General features: G+C 38.6%; 1 protein-coding gene across 3 annotated transcripts in view; it reads right to left on the reverse strand.

Moving 5' to 3' along the window:
• Positions 1 to 206: 206 nt before the first annotated feature.
• Positions 207 to 18,538, reverse strand: part of LOC135465829 (ranBP-type and C3HC4-type zinc finger-containing protein 1-like) — a 31,026-nt gene continuing 12,694 nt past the window's right edge. For 2 of the 3 annotated variants that reach the window (XM_064743185.1, XM_064743184.1), the window contains exons 4-13: positions 18,187 to 18,280; positions 17,430 to 17,619; positions 16,208 to 16,246; positions 13,452 to 13,801; positions 12,730 to 12,900; positions 8,551 to 8,732; positions 5,959 to 6,070; positions 4,535 to 4,813; positions 3,642 to 3,785; positions 207 to 2,395 (exon numbers count right to left, since the gene is read on the reverse strand). In XM_064743185.1, the coding sequence (XP_064599255.1) occupies positions 2,315 to 2,395; positions 3,642 to 3,785; positions 4,535 to 4,813; positions 5,959 to 6,070; positions 8,551 to 8,732; positions 12,730 to 12,900; positions 13,452 to 13,801; positions 16,208 to 16,246; positions 17,430 to 17,619; positions 18,187 to 18,280 (1,642 nt within the window). In that variant the 3' untranslated portion in view covers positions 207 to 2,314. Of the gene's footprint in view, positions 2,396 to 3,641; positions 3,786 to 4,534; positions 4,814 to 5,304; positions 6,071 to 8,550; positions 8,733 to 12,729; positions 12,901 to 13,451; positions 13,802 to 16,207; positions 16,247 to 17,429; positions 17,620 to 18,186; positions 18,281 to 18,538 lie in introns of those variants that run through there. The other variant, XR_010444070.1, reaches the window with a different exon arrangement.

An 18,538-nucleotide genomic window follows, 5' to 3' on the forward strand; every position in this document is an offset into this window, starting at 1 on the left:
ATCTGAGCCAGTGGGGGAAATACCTCTTCATCTTCCATTATGGCACACTATTACGCTCATAAAGCTAGGTGTGGAAATTAAAATTCACAACTTTTAAATAATAATTAATTAAACTCGAAGGAGGCCTTTGGAACTAAATCAATGTCTCCAATGATCAAATTATATGTGATTGCATGAGCATAAGCTAGAACTCTTAGTTCAGAAGATATTGCATGTATATTTATTTATTTGATTGGTGTTTTACACTGTACTCAAGAATATTTTACTTATATGACCGCGGTATTGCATGTATAGTGATGTAATCTAACATAATGCCAAAACAACAACATAAAAGCTAAAAATAGACATACCCTAAAAATTGACCAGTTTTACAGGCCCGTGTAGTTAAAAATGAAAACAAATCAGCTTATTACAGTTATTCTGGAGATAAAATGCAAACAAGGTTGTAGTCCGTTAAAGTGCTAAAATTTCCCACAACCAGAAAAACATGCAGACATACTCTCCTAATTGATCTGACAGCTTAACTCATTTTTTTTCTCCGTATATCGCACAGATTTCACTACAACGCTGTCGCAATGTGCATTACCACAGTGACGTATCGCTTCCCTATACGTCGCCATGGACGTTAATTTAGGTGCATGATGCGATTGCACAGAAACATTCAAAACCATCAATGGGGGTAATGTCTGATGTCATAGCTGCTCTGAGCCATTCATCAATACAATCTTTAGTCACGTGGCAAGAATACAGGAGGTGAGAACACAAACCGAAATTAATCCAGGCGAGATAAGCCTTGAATAAGATTTTAGCACTAATAATGAAAAATATGGATTTTAGGTAAGAAATTTTTCTGGAGAAGAATGTGCCTAGCCTTCAAATATGATAGTTTCATTGTTCTGTAGTTTTTTAAACATTAGGCATTGGGAAAAATAAGCATTTCCCCTCATTTAGCTCTGTGCTATTTATCACCTCCTGGCCCTTGCCAGGAACCCGGATACTCAAGTTATGAATATTTTTCATATATCATTCATACAACTATAACTGCTTAAATACAATATCCATACTTTTTGCCAGAAATAATTTGTTTCAAGGTCAAATCGGAGAATGCATTTATAGATCTATATGTATATACATTTTGAATGATGAAATGTAGAAGCCTTATGTGATGTCACCGGTCCTTTACTAGGTTGAACAAATTGTAAAAAAATTTCCTGAGCATTTTTTAATGATCTTTCATCTGATATATACTTAGTTTAGTGTTTTCTTTGCCTTTAATAAAGCAGACGCACGCTGCACACATTTCACCTTCCTAGTTGAACCACTGGCGACACTATATGATTACCTCCTTTGGGTGTCACAAAAGGAATATCGTACCTGCCAATGAATAAATTAATAACTAAACTGCTTTAACACAATCTTATTAATTGCCCTTGTTTACATGTTTTATAGTGCTATGTCTCTGGGTATAAATAAATTTGACTCACTGTTCTCATGTTGATCCCAAAGAAAACCAAGTTTCCGAATGCCCAAATTTAGCACGAGATCACTGATCGTGAACAAGAATTCTCAACTCTCAGGGGTTGGAACATCATGTCACAAGAATGTTGCTGAAATAAAGCACCCTCTGTGCTCTATTGTGCACTTACATATTCGTATCAGCTGACACATGAACAGTGCACTCAGGCTATACACTAATGTGGGTTCATATACAGCCAAAGGAACTCCTTTTTGAAGCCACCAGACACGATGCCCCATACTGCAAGGAACTTTTTGAAGCCACCACACACGATGCCCCATACTGCAAACAGCATACTGGCACCATGCCTATCTGTCCTTCATCTATCTTTTTCCAGAATACCAAGTAAGATATGATAAAAGTCATGTCGTCTCAGGCATGGCTTGTTTCCACCCTTAACCAGGCTGCCCCGTTTAAGAGGCAGACACTCCGCATACCATTCAGCAATAACACATGTAGCAGGGCAGTATTACAGGTCAGTGATAAATTAGACAGTCTCCTGTTTTCAACCATTGGTACACCATTATCGGCAACCTGACACACCTTCACCATGCCAATGATTTCACTGCGGCAGATCCCTTAACTAATTTGAAAACTGCACACAGTTCAAACCAGTTGGTTTTAACTAGGTCTTCCAATGAAATCTCTAGGGGAGTAGTTGACTACTTATTGTCACCAATTAAGAAACAATGAGAGCCAGGGCATCTACATGTAATGAATGCACTGATGTTGTCGAACTGACACAAACTGGGCATCTGTCAGCTGCAGTTCAACTGTATTTTGGAAGGCAGTTATTGATCAGTGACAGTTGGTGCAGTCTGGATGACATTTCTGGTTGTTCACTTTACATCGACACCCGCCACTCGTATCACCTTCACCCTGTAATCAGAATAAAAAAAAAATTATGTACTCTACAAATAAAAAAAAAAAACAACAAATGAAACAAACCCCCACAAACCCCCACCCCCTATCCCCAGCAAAAATAATGCCTGGTACAGTAAGACAGGGCATGTATCATCGTATCAAGGGACTGACCCCGACAGCACAGTTGGTAGAGCGTCTGTGGCGGCAGCAGTAGATCCAGGATTAATCCTGGGTTGAGTCACACCTAAGTCCTTAAAAGAGGAAGTTGTGACTTCCTTGCTTGGCGTTCAAGGGGGATAGGGGATAGAGCAAAGACTGGTTGACCCATATCAGTGTAATGGCTCGGGTGGGTCTTACTTGCCTTTGGTAAACCGCCTCAGTGAAGCAGCAGTAGATAAAAGAGCAGTGGAAATCCATCCTGCAACAAGGAGGCACATTACATGCACTCTAAGGATTCCTTCCTTGTCCTATGACTGAAAAACTGTTAAGTATGACGTTAAAACCCAACAACTCACTCACTCACTCACTCACTCACTCATATCAAGGAAGCAACATGTGAATGGTGGTGGGTCCCTGAGTGCTTTGCCAGGTTTCCTCTCACCATATAATGCTGCCCTGTAACTGTAAAATTCTTAAGTGCCTTGTAAAACCCCAATCAAGAAAATAAATAAATAAATCATATCCAGATTACTCCAAGTCCTGAACAAATTCTAAAACAGGCATAATGCATGTTTTGGCATTGGGAAAAGTTATATCATCAGAACAAGTTATTTTATAGGGTATATAAAGAATAAAAATAAAATTGAAAAAATCATCTAATCGGAGGGAAATCTGAAAGTTTCTAACACTTTAAGATATTTATTTCAGGTATTTACATGATTGGCAAGCCTTGGAAATCATGGAAAACTTGGAAAACATGAAAATCATGAAAGCATCAAGATCAAACAAAATATAAATATGAACTTTTTTTCTCTGTTCGGCATTTCGACTTGCCTATAAAACAAAATAATATAATTGGAGCCACCTAACTTATTCATTGGTGTTTTACACTGTACTCCTGAATGTTTCCAGGCATCATCAATATTCCTAAATTTTTTTATAAAAATCCAGGCTTTTGTCCCTTAAAACAGAAAAATTCCCCTCTCATCTACTTACAGTTCTGGTCTGACGTCATAAGACTACTCTAAAACACGCGTGATATACATTACATGAAATGCAAGGTAAATAAAGAAGTCGAAGAACTAAACAAGAAAGGACTTACATTTGGACCCCACCTGGGTCCCTTAGTCACCCAGCAGATCTCTGTTTTACAAATAGAGCAGCAGATCCAGTCACAGCCTTCTTTCTTCTGGACAATCACCTGACAGGTTGGACAGTGCATCGCCTCTCCTCCGACAAGCAAATTCTGTAGGAAGAGGGGAAAACATCGCATAATTTCTAAATCCTGTTCTGCTGGTTTTAGGAAGATGCCTTATAGTTTGTTTGGAAGGTGGCATAATATCTTAGTGGAAAAATGTAAAATTCATCACCCAAAAGTATCATTTCATGCAGTTTTTTGGGCTGGAATTTTAGGCCATTCAAATTTGTTTTACTGCATGTAATTAAAGACAAAGAAAATACCAAAATGAAGAATATATGAGATGAAAGACTATTAAAAACACTGTCCTCGAAAGCAGATCAAATTTGTTATCATAATCATTTTTCTGACAAAGAATTAAAAGTCTTCTAAAACATTGGACTGTAGAGCGATCAGAGTCTACAGTTTAAAACTGTTGAGATTGAGTGGGTGCCTATATCATTAGATCTATATTTTTTGCTTGAAATGGTTTGTTGTAAGGTCCATTCAACGAATACAGTCATATCACATGTATGTGCATATATATGTCTTGAATCCAAAAGTCAAGTTTCCATGTGATTTAAGTGAAAAAAATCTGGTACATGTATGCGACATCGCTGGTTACATTAGAGGGATTGCACTGGACATCATCACTTTCACCGAAATTTGCCAGTCCGCCATATTGGAGTCCTGCTAAATCTAAAGTACTCCAATATGGCTACTACAACTAGGTAATGCAACCTCTTGTCAGAGGTCATCGTAGACTCTGCATACACGCTTATTACGCTACATGATTCTGTCTAGGCTGAATATTTTACCTGTAAAACCAGGTGTGTCTGCTGAGCAGCTACGTCATTCTCTGCTCTGATCCGCAGGTCTGTTTGGTACTGTTTACAGTTCATGCCCTCGTGGATGGCCTTACACGTCAAGCAGTTCTGCTTTCCACACACCGGGCAGTCAAAGAAGTTGACCAGGTCTTCATAAATGCACCAACCAGTGCAGTCTGTTGTCTTACAGTGGTAGCTGTTAACCGCCTGACTCTCTGCTGTCTGCAGCCCTCTCTGAAGGAATCTCTCAAACACTGTAGGCTCCACTAGCTATAGGCACAGTAAGCAAAGCAGTACTCATAAATGAATATACACTGGTGTATTCAGGTAACCATGCTTCAGACAGCTTATTGCCTTATGATTAATGCAGTGTAGTCTAGGACATATAAGTACACATTATATATAAAGGCACACATTAATTTATGTATCCTATATTATATATAGGGGCACACAAGCACAACACAATGCGCCAGCAGTTATCCAACAATGCCGTCGCCGTGGTAACCATTTCCAGCTCATACTGGCTTCCTCTCCCGCTGTACATGGGAAGATCTGTCAGCAAGCTGCAGATGGTTGTGGATTTTCCCCGGGCTCTGGCCGGATTCCTCCCACCATAATGCTGGCCGCAGTCATATACAATGACACAAACAAAAGAAATATTCTTTCACGGCATTGAACATGAATCAAATAAATAATGTTATATAAAGGCACATTGTATGTATCCACATGTGTAGTTCGAGAACAGGGAAGAACAGACTTGCCTATTCTTCCACAAGCTACGCTTCATCATGCCTACTCCTCCTCTTTGTCTACTTTTCTTCGTGTCTATTCTTTCTAATGTCTACTCCTCATCATGACAATTTCTCATGTGACATCTCCTCATCATGCCTACTCCGCATCATGTCAACTTTCTCATGTCTACTCTTCCTCCTGTCTCTTAATCTTCTTCTCCTTCATGCTTACTCCTTAGGATTACTACTCCTGTCTTCATCTCTCCTTGTGAGTACTCCTCATCATGCCTAAACTTCCTCATGCCTACTCTTCCTAATGCCTACTCTTCCTGATGCCTACTCTTCCTCACCCATCATGCCTACTCTTCCTCACACATGTCGCGTCTACTTCTCCCCATGCTTACTCTTCCTCACTCATGTAAAGCCTACAATTCCTCAGGCAAGTTATGCCTACTCTCCCTGACACATGTCATGTCTACTCTTCTTTGTACCTGCTCTTCATTATGCATGTCATGCCTACTCTTCCTCACACGTCATGTCTACTTCTCCTCATGTCTACTCTTCCACATGCATGTCATATCTACTCTTTCTCAAATGTCACGTCTACTTTTCCTCCTGCCTACTCTTCTGTAGGCATGTCTTGCCTACTCCTCCTCATGCCTACCCTCCCTCATGCCCACTTACAGCTCTGATTTCTCTCTGCTGTAGAAGGGCTGGACAGGAATAGTTGTCATCCTGGTATGGACATTTGAGAGCAGCTTCATCAGTAAACTGCACAGCAGCAGCCAAGCAAGACCTACAGTGTGAAAGCAAAGCAAGATTGTTTTACAATTTATTTATTAAATCAAATTAATTCTAATACCTCTACATGGGAAGGTCTTCCAGCAACCTGCGGATGGTCGTGGGTTTCCCACGGGCTCTGCCCGGTTTCCTCCCACCATAATGCTGGCCGCTGTCGTATAAGTGAAATATTCTTTAGTACAGAGTACAACACCCATCAAATAAATAAATAAATAAATAAATAATTATAACACACAAAGGTCAAAGTAATTCTTTTTTGTTTCGTTTGTGATAATGATGAACAACCTTCTTCACAATCAGGAAAAAGCTGCACCAGCAGAAGGGAGACTTGTGATATTAAAACTAACTTGCTATTGACAATTCCACAAAGTGAAAAAGCTGCACCAGCAGAAGGGAGACTTGTGATATTAAAACTAACCTGCTATTGACAATTCCACAAAGTGAAAAAGCTGCACCAGCAGAAGGGAGATTTGTGATATTAAAACTAACTTGATACTGACAATTCCACAAAGTGAAAAAGCTGCACCAGCAGAAGGGAGATTTGTGATATTAAAACTAACTTACTATTGACAATTCCACAAAGTGAAAAAGCTGCACCAGCAGAAGGGAGACTTGTGATATTAAAACTAACTTGATACTGACAATTCCACAAAGCGAAAAAGCTGCACCAGCAGAAGGGAGATTTGTGATATTAAAACTAACTTACTATTGACAATTCCACAAAGTGAAAAAGCTGCACCAGCAGAAGGGAGACTTGTGATATTAAAACTAACTTGATACTGACAATTCCACAAAGTGAAAAAGCTGCACCAGCAGAAGGGAGATTTGTGATATTAAAACTAACTTACTATTGACAATTCCACAAAGTGAAAAAGCTGCACCAGCAGAAGGGAGACTTGTGATATTAAAACTAACTTGCTATTGACAATTCCACAAAGTGAAAAAGCTGCACCAACAGAAGGGAGACTTGTGATATTAAAACTAACTTGCTATTGACAATTCCACAAAGTGAAAAAGCTGCACCAGCAGAAGGGAGACTTGTGATATTAAAACTAACTTGCTATTGACAATTCCACAAAGTGAAAAAGCTGCACCAGCAGAAGGGAGACTTGTGATACTAAAACTAACTTGCTATTGACAATTCCACAAAGTGAAAAAGCTGCACCAACAGAAGGGAGACCTGTGATATTAAAACTAACTTGCTATTGACAATTCCACAAAGTGAAAAAACTGCACCAACAGAAGGGAGACTTGTGATATTAAAACTAACTTGCTATTGACAATTCCACAAAGTGAAAAAACTGCACCAGCTAAAGGGAGACTTGTGATATTAAAACTAACTTGTTATTGACAATTCCACAAAGTGAGTTTTGAAAAAAATTAAATTAAATAAAACTAATCATATGAATTGAGAACACCCAACTTGTGTAATGTTAAAGAGCTAGTTCAGAAGTCAAGTTCTAAGAGAAACTAAACTGAACTTTGAAAATGTATGATGGAAACTTGAAAATATGGTATTGGTATGTCATTCAAAACTGGTTTACAACAATCAACATGTCTAACGGAAGGCAATTTTGCTGGAATAACATCAAAAGTATTTTCCAGGTAAAGTGGAAGCCATGGAAAAACTTGGTTTATGCTCAATCCTTTAAAAGAAGTATGGATACACCATACACTGAAAAGTGGTTTTAATTTAGGAAAACAAGACAGATTATTTAGATCTTTATCATTTAACCCTTTGTTAAACTACATAAGTTCTGGAACTTAAAACATTCCCAAGAAATGATCAAAACAAAATAACTTAATGAAAAATGATATCTGTTTTTATTACATAATGCAACTACTACCTTCAAATAAAAAGAGAAACTTTTTGACAACACACTACCTGATACTTGGAAATAACCGGGAACTTATAAAGCTTCCTGTTTTTGACAAAACAGCCATGTAATCGCTTGTTCTTTCCTATACTATGTCACAAATTTTCATGTATCAGGACATTTGCTACTTAAACATTGTAGTACACAAGCAGTGTATCATTATAGTAAAAAAAACAGAGCGATTTTACCATTTCATTAAAAACTGGTCACTTTTAAGAATTAAGATTTTAAGAAATCAAACAATAGTGATTATCCCGCATCAGACAAAATACTCCGCTTTTCACTGGAAAACAACGGTTACATTGGGGAGGCGTACAGGTCTATTCTTGTATCCTACAGCTGCCAAATGTGCATGCTGACTAGGTTATCTCCCTTTTTTTCATTTTGAGAACAATAGTAACATGGCTGCAGGGATTCGACTATGCATCGCTCTTTTGTGTTGAATTGTCAGGTCTTTGCACGATAAATTTGTTACACTGTACAAGGATATGGAAATATATGGTTGTCACTAGCCCTGAAAAACAGGAAGGTCTTACACCATGTATTTCTGTATCCTGTGACCTAAAACTTCTCATGGGCAAAATGAAGTTGTACTCACCTACAAAATGAGTGGAGACATTCTCTGAGCACCACTCCATCACCTGCAGGGATGACATCAAAACAGATTGGACAATCAAACTGTTCGGGGTTCGGAATGAAGTCTTGATCATCGGCTGCCAGGAGCTCCTGGTAATTCCTTATGCTGGACTCTTGCTGTATGAACTCTTGATTCCTCTGAGCCTACAATATGTCATTACACAGCAGTTTTTCAGATGTTTAGTCAGACTTTGGTGTAAAATCCTGATTTATTAACAGTAGACAGCATTATGGTGGGAGGAAACCAGGCAGAGCCTGAGGGAAACCCACGACCACCTGCAAGTTGCTGACAGACCTTCCAGAAAGGATGCCATACATGCAGCATAAACTGGACTTGATCTCATAACGACCACACTGGTGCACGGCTTGTGGGTCGTTGCAATGTGCCAAAGCGGTTGCTACAGCTTGTATGTTTACAACATAAACAATATAAAGATGCCAAAACTGTTGGTGTCCACAAAACTATTTTCACTTATCTAGTTCTTAGAATTTTTGCCTTGTCATACAAAGCATTAAAAAAAAAATTAGAATAAAATATGGTGGACTGTGACGTCCTTTTAGTCATAAGTACTCCCCAAACATTTTGAGAACACCGTCGTTGTTTTCTGTACAACAATATGCCATGAACCACTGCAGTGTGGTAGATTTACATTACGCAGTTTCCTTCTAATAAGTCTCAACAGATTTCTGGTGGCTCAAAATGATGTGAAGAGCCTTTGAAAATTTCAAAAATGCACCTTGGAAAATTATTATTTTTGCTGAATTTCCAGGTAAAAAAAACAACAACGTAAAACATCGTAATTTAATGCATTTCTGGACATAGTTCTCTGTTCCCTTTCGTTTGAACCAAACAATATTTTTTACTACACGTACATACATGTACTGAGTCCATCGGTTTCTGACGTTATAGGTATAACCTCAGCCAAGGGGCAACAGCTGTTAAAGTGAGAGGAAACCAGTATGAGATTGACTTGAACTCATTGCAATTGCATTGATGAGAAGACTCAAGAGCCATTGTGAATAGTATGAGGTATTTCACTTACACCAAAGCAGCCAGCTTTATGGTGGGAGGGCAGAGGTCATGATCATGCCAAGGTTGCTAGCAGATCTCAAAAAAAGTCAGCATGAGCTAGACTTGAACTCACAGCGGTCCGCATTAGTGAGATGCTCTTAGGTCACTGTGCTGCACTAGCTGATACAACTAACCATCACGAAGGAATCAGTACCTCATGTGTAAGCTGTTGGGGCAAATATTAAGCTTCAGGTTCCTAAGTGGACGAAACTGGATATCAACATCTTTGTCCAATGGGGCTATCACAGAATCATGTTGAATCAATATACCTACACGTTCCAGGAGTGCCATAACTCTTCAGTCTTAATACTACTGTCCTTTCCTATGTGGTGAATATCTCATGTTCATTCATGATGCTAGGTGGTACCAATTTTATTTCATGTTTTAAGGGCGAGCAGACACAAAAAACTCCAAAATGGAATAAAACAGGAAGTCCACACTTTTATTTTGTCTAATCTTGATGTTCTTATTCTTTTCTTGTTTTTTCTAATTAGACAAATATGTCTCCAGCAGGACAAAATTGCTAAGTCCACATTTTCCACAAAATAGGTGATTTTTCTCATTTTTATTTTAGACCTTCTTTCGACATTGAAAAAAAAAAACCGATTTATTCTGCCCTGTAAAGCAACAAGTTAAATTGGTGTGGCCTTATGTACATCAAAAATGAGGTGTGTTTAAATTCAATGAAAGTGAAAGTGAAATTTAGAAGCTTATGTGGTTTTCCTCTTTAGATCAGGAACACTTTTTAACTCCAAAACGAGGGATAGATAATCTTGCATACTGGAAAGATCAATATATGCTGAACTAGTTTCTTCACATTACATGTAGCTTGCCTAACATGTCCAACCAATGATTTTGCAGTTGTTACTGACATAAGTAAGCTCAAACGCCAAACAGAAGAAAATGTCACTCACATGACAGCCATTGTGGTTTATGGTTGGGGGTAATCTAGGCTGAGTATCTTTGATGACAAAGGTCGCATCCCTGTTACATTATTTGAAACGTTTATACCTTAGCAAGAGCGGAACAAGGTCACATTAATTTGTACAAACTGCAAAAGCTTTATTTAAATTCTGTACTGAACAAACAACCAAAAAACAACTTTGAGGAATAAACACAAATATAAAACATTAACAAACATTTTACAGGTGTTTTGTCCACCTCTGCTAAATTATCATGCTAGTCACTTTACAAAAAGTCAATACACATATACCTTGTATCACAACCAGGACACCTAAAAAAAACAACAACAACAACAACAATGTATTGTCTTGTGATGTTTCAATTCAAACTAACCCAACCTTGTCACAGGGTTCTCACCTGAGCAAGCAGATGTTTTTCAAGGACTTTCAAGGACCTCATAACCTAAATATTTTCTAACTCTTTCAAGGACAATTCAGTTTTGCCAGTTCAAGTACACACTTTCTTGTGGAGATTAACGGATACTACAGCTGGATATCTTACAGTGCTTGTACTGTGCGCTCACCCTGATCCACACCCTACTATGACCTTACGCCCATGGTGGCCCCATCATGGTTCGATCATGCCATGATATGGCAGGATGGTACACCCATGTTTCATATGCATTCATGAATCCATTCTGATCCAAATCTGACACACTTTTATGCTGTGTTTGTTACAATCCCAAGCATTTTTTTCTGCTTGACATCTGCTTGCAAAATGTGAGCCTACAGCACTACTGCTTGGTACGTTTCTGATAAAAGCATGCATATATAATAAAATATAGATTTTTATCTTGCATGCAAATACGAAATGGGAATATACAGGCAAATGATGCTGTGATGTCATCATGAGCCACTGTAGATAATTCTGCAGACATGTAAACTGTTACGTTGTTGGCTTTTTCATTTCAACAGGATATTTGCATATGATCCAGATGCAACTAAAATGGGCATGGGATATTTGGATTGGATCCAGCTGTATTGTATTTTGATGGTGCATTTATTGGTTCATTTACAACAAAATGCAATACGATATTTTAACATTGAAGAAGGGCATATTCCAACTTATACTCCTTATAAAGAGGTTCCAATGCCTTGAAAACCTTGCAAAAACAAAAAATTTAAAGCATTTTTCAAGAAACTTTTTTCAGGACACGTGTTCTCAAGCTTTTGGATGAAGTTGTGGACGGGACTTGTGGAAAGCATGTGGTAAGGAACATATATTTTTTAGAATGAGGACAAGGTAAACAGAACAAGACAAAATGCAAAGGATCCAGAAATCAGGTACTGTAAATTTAGTGCGAGTCTTGCCTTAATCCATGTTGACTACCCGTAAGTACTACTGATAGCACATTTTTGCAGAGATTGAGATTTTCACATATGGGGAAAGTACAAGTAATCTAAGCACAATTAACTTATTTTCATTATAGCTGTAAATACTATATTTAGAAGCCAAAGTTGCGCAAAAAGTCAGCTCCGACCAAATTAAACCGACAAAAATGCACAGGTAAAACCCCCTAAAAAATGCTTTAGGAGTTAATTAGAACTGGTGACAACTATATTGTTCTCGTCTTCACTCTCTGAGTGCTCTGTTGGAATGGACTCTGGTATTGGACTCCTCGGAGTGTTCGCTAATGATCCGAAAACGCTGGCAGAATAAGCGTTTGTGCGGTCGGGTCGATGTTGCACTGAGGCGTGTAGGGAGTCATTCAGGCGTAATAATTCATCCAGTTGCTGAGCTGATAGCGAGGTGTTGTTATCTGCCCCTGAATCCTGTCTTCTCCTCTGACCACTTGCATTCGCCTGAAAGGATCAAAGGAGAAGACTGAACCAGGGACTGGCGGCAGAGGCCCAAAACATAGTGACAAAATATTTGGGGTGAGCCAGGGTAAAGTTATTTTAGGGTTTAATACATAGTGAAAATTGTACGTTGTCATGGTAACTTGTCCGAATATACGCTCCAGGCACTCCACTGCCCTACAGTGTATCTGTACTCATGTTAACCCAGATCTGAGGTAGTGCATTTGCTTCTGACATGTCAGAATCACATGGATATAATGGCTGAAAATTGGTGCAGTCTTGCATGAAGGGAGTGAAGGTGACTTACGTCTTGGGCTTGCAGATCAAGCTGGCGCTCTCTTTGAAGCCTGGCTTCCTCTTCTTCAGGAACATGGAAGTTTTTAGGAACTTCGTAATTTACAGGACGAGACTCGGAACACATTGCGCAGCCTGGGCGGGTGGGCAAGTTGATAAAAGTGCACACTGGACATATCCAACCCTGTATCCAACAGAAAAGCACAGAAATGACCATTTTTACTAAAAGAGGAGAAAAAGTATGATACCCATTTCCATGCAACATATTCATTCAATTTCAATTGTTTATTTATTTATTTTATTGGTGTTTTATACCATACTCAAGAATATTTCACCTATACGACAGAGGCCAGCATTATGGTGGAAGGAAACTGGACAGAGTCTGAGGGACACCCAAGACCATCCACAGGTTGCTGGCAGACCATATTCAATTTTCACTGCTATTTTTAAAATGTTGTGACTTATGACACTTCTCTGCTTCAATGGCACTAATGAAATGTTACAGTTTGTGTGATGTTCTTGTCTTCCACATAAATGTGACACAAAAAGTTCTTCGCATATGACAAAAGCTAAAAGGCAAAAAGAAAAAAGAGTTTACAAGAATGCTGTTATAATTATAAAGAAACATTTTTACCTTATGAACATAATGTGTACAAAATTATCCACTGTACCAAAACCTTACAAGATGTTAAAAAAGAGCTCTGCAATTTACATATTAACAGTATATTAGCTTACTTCTGTTTCTGTAGAAGACCCAAGAGCTGTGCTCCTGCCTTGCACAGCTGATGGCTGACCAAGCATAACTTCTACAGCCGTCTGCCTGGGTGCCATCTGTGCAGATTCTGCACTGACCACATCAGCGGGCCTGTTGGGTGGATCAGAGAAACCCACTGCTCCCTGAGGTATGCGCAGTGGGGGTGGGGGAGAAGTGGGCAGAGGCGGAGCCTTGGCACGTTGGCTAATACCTGTGCTGGGCTGCCGGGGCCTTGGTCGGGGTCTGGTGTGTTGTAAGGGTACTGGACCCCCAGGGATAGAGCCTGCTCCTGCCCCTATGCCTCGCATAAAGTGATCCATGGACATGTAACCTGTAACAGAGAAGCTGGATGGAACATGGGATGGGAAAAGTTGGGAGATAGGTATGACACCTTGTCTTTACAAACTCTCTGTGTCACTTTATATGACTACATATTCATATCCATAAATTACTGTATATGATCTAAAATTGTTGCCCATTTTCCCCTGATTCCTGGTATCCTATTAAACTCAGAAAGAAGTCTTGAGGATTCTTTGGAAAATAAGAAGACATCCTACTGGAAAGATTTCATCATCTGGGAAGGTGCCTTCACCAAAAGTGACCTTTTACGACATTTATATTCCTCTAAAACTGTAGTTTTTTTAGGTCTTTTTCTGTACCACCATTTCCAATAAAAGAAAACCAAATTTCAGTGATTTCTTTATTTTGGTTTGTGATGAATCAGAATATGTCAATGAACTTAAAACAATGTCATGTTTTTTGTATTGGTCACTGATTATTGCTGAAGTGAAAAGGTCTCAAATGGGCCATAACTGAGATGTGCAGAAAATATTGTCTTAAGTCAAGCACAACTTCTTAGTCCTAAAACACAAATCAGTAGCTTGCTACAGAGTTTGAAAGCTTTAATGATTTGGTTCTTGAAGAAAATGAATCCAAGGAAAATATATTGCTCTAATCAAAATTGAACTTGTTATAATCATGCATGGATTAGATACAGTAATCAAAGGTCCTTATAGTGCTGGAGTGCATGAGTTAATTTATTTTCCTCCTTGCAAGTTGGTTGATTGCAGAATTTTGGTGTGCTATCAAAGACAGAATTTTTTTTTTGAAGATCAGCATTCCACTCCACCATTCCTTGTATGCATTTAAACCATAATTTAGCTTATCGACGTTGATTACAACTGTCTGTCGACCACATTGTGGCATCCTGACTGGATGCTTGCCACGTGTATGCTGTGTGCAGCATATCACCACAATAAACGACAATCAGTTACATTTGGACTAGTCCACTAGTCTACAGCCTACAATCATGTATCACAGGGGTATTTGTGTAGGTTACTTGTAACAATGTATCACAGAGGCATTTGTGTAGCCTACTTGTAACCATGTATCTCAGAGATACTTATATAGCGTACTTGTAATCATGTATCTCAAAATGATTTATGTAGCTTACTAGTAACCATGTATCTCAGAGGCATTTGTGTAGCCTACTTGTAATCATGTATCTCAAAATGATTTATGTAGCTTACTAGTAACCATGTATCTCAGAGGCATTTGTGTAGCCTACTTGTAATCATATAACTCTCATTCAAAGCATGCAGCCCACTTGTAATCGCACAGCTTATTTGACTACTTGCTTTTTCACCTTTTTCAAATGCCTCCGCAACCAAGATTTTGAAACATTCTGAGAGAACTATGGGGTATAGAGAAATAATTTGCACAGTTTTATGAAGCTTGCATCTTTAGTGACACAAACAAATCATTTTAGCTTCATTTTCAGACTAATTGTGTGCATAAATTCCACGGGAAAAAGTGTTTTAGTGGTCGAAAAGGTTGAAGGTTTACCGTACTTGAAATCATGTAGCCTACTTGTAATTACACAACTCACATGCAAACCACTTAACCTACAAGTACTTGTAACCATGTTGTTTATTTGTAACCGCAGACTATCTGTAATCATGTAGCCTACTTGTAATTACACAACTCACATGCAAACCACTTAACCTACAAGTACTTGTAACCATGTTGTTTATTTGTAACCACAGACTATCTGTAATCACGTAGCCTACTTTTAATTACACAACTCACATGCAAACCACTTAACCTACAAGTACTTGTAACCATGTTGTTTATTTGTAACCACAGACTATCTGTAATCATGTAGCCTACTTGTAATTACACAACTCACATGCAAACCACTTAACCTACAAGTACTTGTAACCATGTTGTTTATTTGTAACCACAGACTATCTGTAATCACGTAGCCTACTTGTAATTACACAACTCACTTGCAAACCACTTAACCTACAAGTACTTGTAACCATGTTGTTTATTTGTAACCACAGACTATCTGTAAATCACGTAGCTTACTTTTAATCGTATGATCCACATGTATATCATGTAGCCCTGTAATAACATAGCTCACTGGTGTTGATACGCCCTACTTTGTTTATTTGATTGGATTGGTGTTTTACGCCATGCTCAAGAATATTTCACTAAAACGATGGCGGCAGGCATTATGGGGAGAGGAAACCAGGCAGAACCCAGGGTAAACCCACAACCATCTGCATGTTGCCGGCAGACCTTCCTACTTACTGCCGGTGATGAAGCCAGCATGAGCTGGACTTGAACTCACAGCAACCAGGTGGGTGAGAGGCTCCTGGGTCATTGCACTGCCCTGGCAAGCTATTCTATTTTGTTGGTGTGTGTGATGTTCATGTACATAATCCAAACTTACCATTCTGATCATCCTCTGAATCTAGTGTTGGCACATCACCTACAGCAATAATCATTTATTTATTTCATTGGTGTTCAATGCCACAGGCAAGTTTTTTCGCACATATACGATGTCAGTCAGTTTTATGGGAAGAGGACACCTTGAGAACCAGGGATGTAAATGACCACTGACATTTGACAAACTTTTCCAACATCTGATGGGCACATATGCATCTGATACTAGCGGAAGACAAAGTGGTGACCCACGACAAAAGAGAGCGGGCAATACCAAAAATTCCTAGATCTTCAGATCGCGATTGAACCCACACCTTGTGTGCCCACCCAGCCACACCAGTGTCTTAAAGTAATAATTCAACTTGGGCACAGTTGTTCAAAACTGGTTTACAAAATCAGATTTACACCAAGTCTTCATTTTGGTACTTATCTTTAAAAAATTTGTGTAACATTATATTAAGTATAAACTAAAACTGCTGCAGTTATACTTTGACTTTGGAGAACTGCACTGGCTGATGAGTTTAGCTAAAAATTAAAATATAAAATATGACTTAATACCAGTATTAACTAATACACTTACAAACAACTGGGCCCAGAACTAATGATGGTGGCAAATTCTGCTGACCATCATTAACTTGATATTCTGTCCCTATAGATAGTCTACTTAACACAGGTAAAGTACAAACATAAATGTATCTTTGCTCTACTGTTCACATGTGCTTCCACCATGCATGCCACTGTTGTTTTCTTGTTATTATTTATTTCATTGGTGTTTTACACCATATTCAAGAATATTTCACTTACACAACAGCGGACAGCATTATGGTGAGAGAAAACCAGGAAAAGCCCCTGCAAAACTCATGAGTATCCGCAGGTTGCTGACATTTTCTATTCAAAACACTGTAATAATTTAAAAAAGCCATTAACTGATGTTAACTGATGACAACACTGGCCAGTGTCACGGATGAAGGAAACTTGAGGAGCCCAGAGTCAACTACACACAAATTTGTGGGGCCATCAATAAAGATATGTTCTTCAGCAGTCACCAAACTGACCCTCCATAAGATGAAGTTTATATTGGGTTTCTGATGGATTTTATTCTCCTTTATTTTTCTCTTGAAGTTAATTGTTTAAAAAACCTTATCTTTTTCACTAGCTTTTATTTTTTACAATAAAAACTATAATGTAACTATTATACGTAGAGGGTGAACAGTAAAATAAACCTTCACCTGAAGCTGCCTGTGCCTGCATGAATGCTTCCTTGGTAAGGCCGACAGATCTCGAGGAGACCAAGTAGAGGAAGAGTGTACAGCCAGGGCTCTTCACTCCACAGTTCTTCAGCACGTCTTCATCTCTCGGAATCCTCTGTCCGATAATCCACTTCTGTATAGCCTGAGGAAATCCATATTCTCTCTCTATCTGTACAAAAATCACCACACATGTAAAGGCTTTAACATTATGAGTTACATGTATCCCCCATTATGAGTTACATATATCCTCCATTATCAGTTACATGTATCCCCCATTATGAGTTACATGTATCCCCCCTTTCTTGGGGCTCTCTGATGTTGACTCAATACCACCGAAGATGATGTAAGTTGATGACTTGTGAAGACATTTTGGCCTACAGATCATCCCTCTGTCAGATGAGCCACTTTCGTGTGGCCTGAGTAAAACCACTGTCATTCATGTTGAGCGTTACCCCCCTTTTCTGACACTTTCTGATGGTGTTTTTCAACATGCATCAAAATTTGGGACCAGACATCATCATTCTTGTTCTGTATATAACATTACAGCATACAGTGAAAAATACATGTACTTCTTATTTTCTCTAATTATTCATAAACCTGTTACTCTACTTGGGAAAGTAAACACGCACTACATCTTACCAAGTTTTCTTGATTTAGTTCACATTAACACCATGTTAGGAGATCTGACCTCACTGAGATTGCAGACAATTCGTATCCATTGATTCGAAACACTTACTCTTTTTTTGAGATTTGCTACGGTGTCTGATTGACGGACCATCAGACTAATGGATCCTCCAGATGAGTCTCTATCTTCCACACAAACTTTGACGCTAAAACACAGAACAGAAAATCATTAATTTATGTCTCCAAACAGTGCACTGTAGCAGATCTGTCCAACAGAGCATGTCAGATAAAATTTACCCTATTCCAGTGAGAACAGTTTAAGTGAACTACTGTATACACCCAGTTTTCACCTATTTTTTTTATAAAAAAAATTATGATTTTTTGATGCTGACACTTGAGTTTTTCTGATAAGTGAGTGAGTGCTTCAGGTTTAACGTAATACTTAACAATTTTTCAGTCATGAC

Source organism: Liolophura sinensis, chromosome 5, assembly GCF_032854445.1.
Source record: "Liolophura sinensis isolate JHLJ2023 chromosome 5, CUHK_Ljap_v2, whole genome shotgun sequence".
NCBI lineage: Eukaryota > Metazoa > Mollusca > Polyplacophora > Chitonida > Chitonidae > Liolophura > Liolophura sinensis.